The 7,355-nt window shown below is 42.4% G+C and overlaps 1 protein-coding gene across 1 annotated transcript in view; it reads left to right on the top strand.

Moving 5' to 3' along the window:
• Positions 1-3,884, top strand: part of LOC117727121 (NLR family CARD domain-containing protein 3-like) — a gene marked incomplete at its 3' end in the record, with an annotated part of 16,819 nt that extends 12,935 nt beyond the window's left edge. Inside the window, exons 9-10 of the mRNA XM_034527197.1 lie at positions 2,244-2,417; positions 3,758-3,884. Of these exons, the coding sequence (XP_034383088.1) occupies positions 2,244-2,417; positions 3,758-3,884 (301 nt within the window). The remainder of the gene's footprint in view (positions 1-2,243; positions 2,418-3,757) is intronic.
• Positions 3,885-7,355: the final 3,471 nt, after the last annotated feature.

Below are 7,355 nucleotides of genomic sequence, written 5' to 3'. Positions count from 1 at the left end.
CTAATAAAGGATTATCTTATCTTATCTTATCTTATCTTATTATCAATATCCACATGAATATTAAAATCTCCTACAATAATAACCTTATCAGTTTTAAGGACTAAACTTGATAGAAACTCTGAACATTCAGATATAAATTCTGAATATGTACCTGGTGGCCGATACAGTATAACAAATAGGATTGGCTGTAATGTTTTCCAGGTTGGATGTGAAAGACTAAGAACAAGGCTTTCAAATGAGTTGTAGTTTAGTTTAGGTTTAGGATTCATTAATAGGCTTGAGTCAAAGATGGCTGCTACTCCACCTCCTCGGCCGGTGCCTCAAGGAATGTGAGTATTAATATGACTTGGAGGATTTGATTCATTTAGGTTGACATATTCTTCATGCCTCAGCCAGGTTTCAGTAAGACACAATAAATCAATGTGATTGTCTGATATTAAATCATTTACTAATACAGCTCTAGATGACAGAGATCTAATATTTAGGAGTCCACATTTAATTCTCTTGTTTTGTTGCACTGTTGCAGTAGTGATGTTAACCTTTATGAGGTTATTTTGTATGACTCCACTTCTGGTTACTTTTGATTTAATTAATTTAAGTGGCCGTGGGACAGACACAGTCTCTATAGAGTTAAGGTTAAGGGTGGGTAACTGCTCGAATGGAAGTGCAGAGAAGGGTGGAAGACTACAACTCTGCTTCTGCTTCCTGATCTGAACTCTGGGTCATGGATTAAGTCCGTTAATCAACTTCGCCATGTTTACAGAAATGAGACGCGCTCCATCCCAAGTGGGATGAATGCCGTCTCGACTCATCAGATCAGGCTTTCCCCAGAAAGTCTGCCAGTTATCTATGTAGCCCACATTGTTTGCTGGGCACCACCTGGACAACCAGCGGTTGAATGACGACATGCGGCTATACATGTCATCATTGATCAGATTGGGGAGAGGGCCAGAGAAAACTACGGTGTCCGACATTGTCTTGGCATAAGTACACACCGATTCCACATTAATTTTAGTGACCTCCGACCGCCGCAGTCGGGAGTCATTACCGCCGGCGTGTATTATAATCTTACTGTAACTACGCTCATCTTTAGCCAGCAGTTTTAAACAAGATTCAATGTCGCCCGCTCTGGCCCCCGGGATGCATATGACTTTGGTCCCTGGCTTCCCCATCTTCACGTTTCTGACTATGGAGCTACCTATAACCAGAGTGGGTTTCTCAGCGGGTGCGTCGCTGAGTGGGGAGAACTGGTTCGAAACGTGAAGAGGTTGGCGGTGCTCAGTGGACTTCTGTTTAGACTTAAAACCCCTTCGAACAGTCACCCAGCCATCCGGCTGCTCGGGGGCTGCCAGGGGACAGCTAACAGAGGCTAAAGCTAAAGGCTCCGCACCGGCTATGGGGGGTGGCGAGCTAGCGTAACTGTCTGAGCTTCGATGGTGCGGAGCCGTGCATCTAACCCACTTAGAACTGCCTCCAACCAGCAAATGAACTACACTTGTTGCATGTACCGTTATCATTAAGAAAGGCAGAGGAATAGCTCTACATGAGACACTCTGAGCAAGAGGGAGCGGGAGGAGGAGAAGAAAACATCGCTAGCTGCTAAGCTGGCAACCGAAAGTGATGCAATACGCTTACCGGAAGAGAGAGAGCGATGTGTTCAGGAACCTCACGAAGCACACGAAGCAATTTAATCACATAAAGAACCACACTTTTATTCATTTTGAATACAATAACTTCATTAAATATTATTATAATTTTGATACTGACTTGTTTCCAGAGCATTTGATATTTCTAAATAACTTTGTCATATTTCTGATCTGCTCTGAAGAATCTGGATCAATACTGATCAATACATTGTGTAACAGCTGTCAGTTAGCTGTCAGTTACAGAAAGCATCATCCATTCCACATCTTTTAGCACCCTGTTGTGCTCCAGGTTCATTTGAACATTTCTCTGATGAGTTATGAACGTTAATCTTGTGTGAAGTCCTGACTCCTCCTGCCGTGAGCTGCTTCTACACGTCTGCTACCAGCTGCAGGAAACCTTTAAAACCTGATCACATCTGATTGATTATGAACACATTGTTTCTGTCTTCTTCTCTTCTTCTTAGTGACATGATTTTAACAACATGTCTGTTTACAAAAGAAGAGGAAACAACATGAAAGACACTCATGTTGATGATGTAAATAATGATTCATTGTGTATTAATATGATAAACTCTGTGTTGTTTTGTGTGTTTTCAGTCTGTCATGGTGTGAGATCTCAGATGAAGGCTGTTCTTCTCTGGGATCAGCTCTGAAGTCAAACCCCTCCAGTCTGAGAAAACTGGATCTGAGCTTCAACCAGCTGCAGGATTCAGGAGTGAAGCTGCTGAGTGGTTTTCTGGAGAGTCCACATTGTAGTCTGGAGACTCTGAGGTGGGTTCACTGTCTGCTGCTAGTGTAGCACCTTCATGTTTAATCAATAACTATCTGATTGGTCTACGTATTGAATGTCACTCAAAGGGACACAAAGAGTATTGATGAGTATATTAAATATACTATACAGAGACGTGAGGTTCATGGCTGGTGAGGCAGATTTACAAACATCATTCCGATAGAGGAGCTAAACCACCATTCAATCAGCAGCTTGGACACACACACTCACACACACACACACACACACACACACACACACACACACAGAGACACACACACACACACTCACACTCACACACACACACACACACACACACACACACACACTCACACACACACTCACACACACACACACTCACACTCACACACACACTCATACACACACACACACACACACACTCACACACACACACACACACACACACACTCACACACACACTCACACACACACTCATACACACACACACACTCACACACACACACACACACACACACACACACCGTGAGCGTGAGGGATTGCGCAATCTGAGGTGAAGCCCAGCTTGTCGCTGCCTCTCCTCTCGGCTTGAACACGACATGCTCACATTTGAGATTTTGTTTATGAAATGCTTAAAACAATTGGAATCATACAGAAATTACATTTACAGAACAGATTAGAAGATAAATAATCATATTGATTTTATTTGATCATTATTAGTTGTTGTACTTTTCATGATGTCAGGTGAGGCTCAGCCTCTCCTAACCACACGTACCTGATACTATACTTGATGAATATTGTGAATCAATTTAATCACATAAAGAACCACACTTTTATTCATTTTGAATACAATAACTTCATTAAATATTATAATAATGTTGATACTGACTTGTTTCCAGAGCATTTGATATTTCTAAATAACTTTGTCATATTTCTGATCTGCTCTGAAGAATCTGGATCAATACTGATCAATACATTGTGTAACAGCTGTCAGTTAGCTGTCAGTTACAGAAAGCATCATCCATTCCACATCTTTTAGCACCCTGTTGTGCTCCAGGTTCATTTGAACATTTCTCTGATGAGTTATGAACGTTAATCTTGTGTGAAGTCCTGACTCCTCCTGCCGTGAGCTGCTTCTACACGTCTGCTACCAGCTGCAGGAAACCTTTAAAACCTGATCACATCTGATTGATTATGAACACATTGTTTCTGTCTTCTTCTCTTCTTCTTAGTGACATGATTTTAACAACATGTCTGTTTACAAAAGAAGAGGAAACAACATGAAAGACACTCATGTTGATGATGTAAATAATGATTCATTGTGTATTGATATGATAAACTCTGTTGTTTTGTGTGTTTTCAGTCTGTCAGGGTGTGAGATCTCAGATGAAGGCTGTTCTTCTCTGGGATCAGCTCTGAAGTCAAACCCCTCCAGTCTGAGAAAACTGGATCTGAGAGGAAACCAGCTGCAGGATTCAGGAGTGAAGCTGCTGAGTGGTTTTCTGGAGAGTCCACATTGTAGTCTGGAGACTCTGAGGTGGGTTCACTGTCTGCTGCTAGTGTAGCACCTTCATGTTTAATCAATAACTATCTGATTGAATGTCACTCAAAATGACACAAAGAGTATTGATGAGTATATTAAATATACTATACAGAGACGTGAGCTTCATGGCTGGTGAGGCAGATTTACAAACATCATTCCGATAGAGGAGCTAAACCACCATTCAATCAGCAGCTTGGACACACACACTCACACACACACACACACACACACACACACACACACACACACTCACACACTCTCACACACACTCTCACACACACACACTCACACACACACACACACACACACACTCACACACTCTCACACACACTCTCACACACACACACTCACACACACACACACACTCACACACTCTCACACACACACACTCACACACACACACACTCACACACTCTCACACACACTCTCACACACACACACTCACACACACACACACACACACTCACACACTCTCACACACACACACACACACACACACACACTCACACACACACACACACTCACACACACTCACTCTCACACACACTCACACACTCTCTCACACACACACACACACACACACACCGTGAGCGTGAGGGATTGCGCAATCTGAGGTGAAGCCCAGCTTGTCGCTGCCTCTCCTCTCGGCTTGAACACGACATGCTCACATTTGAGATTTTGATTATGAAATGCTTAAAACAATTGGAATCATACAGAAATTACATTTACAGAACAGATTAGAAGATAAATAATCATATTGATTTTATTTGATCATTATTAGTTGTTTTACTTTTTATGATGGCAGGTGAGGCTCAGCCTCCTCTAACCACACGTACCTGATACTATACTTGATGAATATTGTGAATTCAATTCAATTCAGTTTATTTTGTATAGCCCAATATCACAAATTACAAATTTGCCTCAGAGGGCTTTACAATCTGTACACATACGACATCCCTGACCTTTGACCTCACATCGGATCAGGAAAAACTCCCCAAAAATAACCTTTCACAGGGAAAAAAGGGAAGAAACTTTCAGGAGAGCAACAGAGGAGGATCCCTCTCCCCGGATGGACAGATGAATAGATGTCATGTGACCAGATGAACAGAGTTACAGAGTTACATAAACACATTACATGAATATGACAATGTATGAATGGAACTCCAATCCATGAAACAGAAGGAGGTAGAGAGGAGGGGGGGCGGGGCATCAGCAGGGCCAATGGGAGGCCGGCTCACCAGCGTCAGACACCTCCAGGTCCAATGGACCCTATGAGACGTGAAGTCACAACGACTCCGGGGAGGAAGCAGAGTTAATAAGGTGCAATGGAGAGATGTAAATTCATCCATAAGGAGAGAGAGAAGAGGAGATAGGTGCTCAGTGTATCCTAAAACATCCCCCAGCAGCCTATAAGCCTATAGCAGCATATCAAGGGGCTGGACCAGGGCAAACCTGATTCAGCCCTAACTATAAGCACTATTAAAGAGGAAAGTCTTAAGTCTATTCTTAAATGAGGTGACTGTGTCTGCCTCCTGGACTGAAAGTGGAAGCTGGTTCCATAAAAGAGGAGCTTGATAACTGAAGGCTCTGGCTCCCATCCTACTTTTTAGGACTCTAGGAACCACAAGTAGCCCCGCATTTAGTGAGCGCAGCTCTCTAGTGGGGCAATATGGTACTACAACCTCCTTAAGATATGATGGTGCATCACCAATCAAGGCTTTGTAGGTGAGGAGAAGAATTTTAAATGTGATTCTTGATTTTACAGGGAGCCAGTGCAGCGCAGCTAATACAGGAGTCATGTGATCTCTTTTCTTAGTTTTTGTGAGTACACGAGCTGCAGCATTCTGGATCAACTGGAGGGATTTAAGAGACTTATTAGAGCAGCCTGATAATAAGGAGTTGCAGTAATCTAGTCTGGAGGTAACAAACGCGTGAACCAGCTTTTCTGCATCTTTTTGAGACAAGATGTGCCTGATTTTTGAAATGTTACGTAGATGAAAAAAAGCAATCCTTGAGATTTGCTTAACGTGGGAGTTAAAGGACAAGTCTCGGTTAAAGATAACGCCTAGATTCTTTACAGTGGTGATGGATGCCAGGGCAATGCCATCTACAGAAACCACATCACCAGATAATTGATCTCTGAGGTGTTCAGGGCCAGTAAAATAACTTCAGTTTTGTCTGAGTTTAACATCAGGAAGTTGCAGGTCATCCATGTTTTTATGTCTTTAAGACATTCTTGAATTTTAGCGAGCTGGTTGGTCTCCTCTGGTTTGATCGATAGATATAATTGAGTATCATCTGCATAGCAATGAAAGTTTATGGAGGGTTTCCTGATAATGTTGCCCAAAGGAAGCATATATAAGGTAAATAAAATTGGTCCAAGCACAGAACCTTGTGGAACTCCGTGATTAACGTTGGTGGTCATTGAGGCTTCATCGTTTACAAATACAAATTGAGATCGATCTGATAAATAGGATTTAAACCAACTTAGTGCGGTACCTGAAATGCCAATCGACTGATCCAGTCTCTGTAATAGGATGTCATGATCAATGGTGTCGAACGCAGCACTAAGGTCTAATAATACCAGTACAGAGATGAGTCCTTTATCAGCACTAAGGTCTAACAAGACCAGTACGGAGATGAGTCCTTTATCAGCACTAAGGTCTAACAAGACCAGTACGGAGATGAGTCCTTTATCTGATGCAATTAGGAGGTCATTTGTAATCTTCACCAGTGCTGTCTCTGTGCTGTGGTGTTTTCTAAATCCTGACTGAAACTCCTCAAATAAACTATTCTGATGTAGAAAGTCACTCAACTGATTTGCGACTACTTTCTCAAGGATCTTAGAGAGTAAGGGAAGGTTAGAGATCGATCTGTAGTTAGCCAACACCTCTGGATTAAGAGTGGGCTTTTTCAGGAGAGGTTTAATTACAGCTACTTTGAAGGAATGTGGTACATGGCCTGTTAGCAAAGACACATTAACAATATCCAGCAGAGAGGTGCCAATTAAAGGCAACACGTCTTTAAGCAGCCTCGTTGGGATGGGGTCTAAGAGACAGGCAGACGGTTTAGAAGTAGAAACCGTTGAGGACAATTGGTCTAGGTTAATGGGAGAAAACCCATCCAAATATACACCAGGGCATACAGCCGTTTCCAAGGCCACTCCTCTTGATGACAGATCGGCAGTAGTTGAGGGCAAGAGATCATCAATCTTGCCTCTAATAGTTCAAGTCTTTTCATTGAAGAAGTTCATGAAGTCATTACTACTGAGGTCTATAGGAATACACGGCTCCACAGAGCTGTGACTCTCTGTCAGCCTGGCTACAGTGCTAAAGAGAACCCTGGGGTTGTTCTTATTTTTCTCTATTACTGATGAGTAATAGGCTGCTCTGGCATTACGGAGAGCCTTTTTATATGT

This window comes from Cyclopterus lumpus, chromosome 24 (assembly GCF_009769545.1).
Source record: "Cyclopterus lumpus isolate fCycLum1 chromosome 24, fCycLum1.pri, whole genome shotgun sequence".
In the NCBI taxonomy this organism is placed as follows: Eukaryota; Metazoa; Chordata; class Actinopteri; order Perciformes; family Cyclopteridae; genus Cyclopterus; species Cyclopterus lumpus.
Note: the sequence above shows the minus strand (reverse complement) of the source record. Positions and strands in the feature narration are given on the sequence as shown.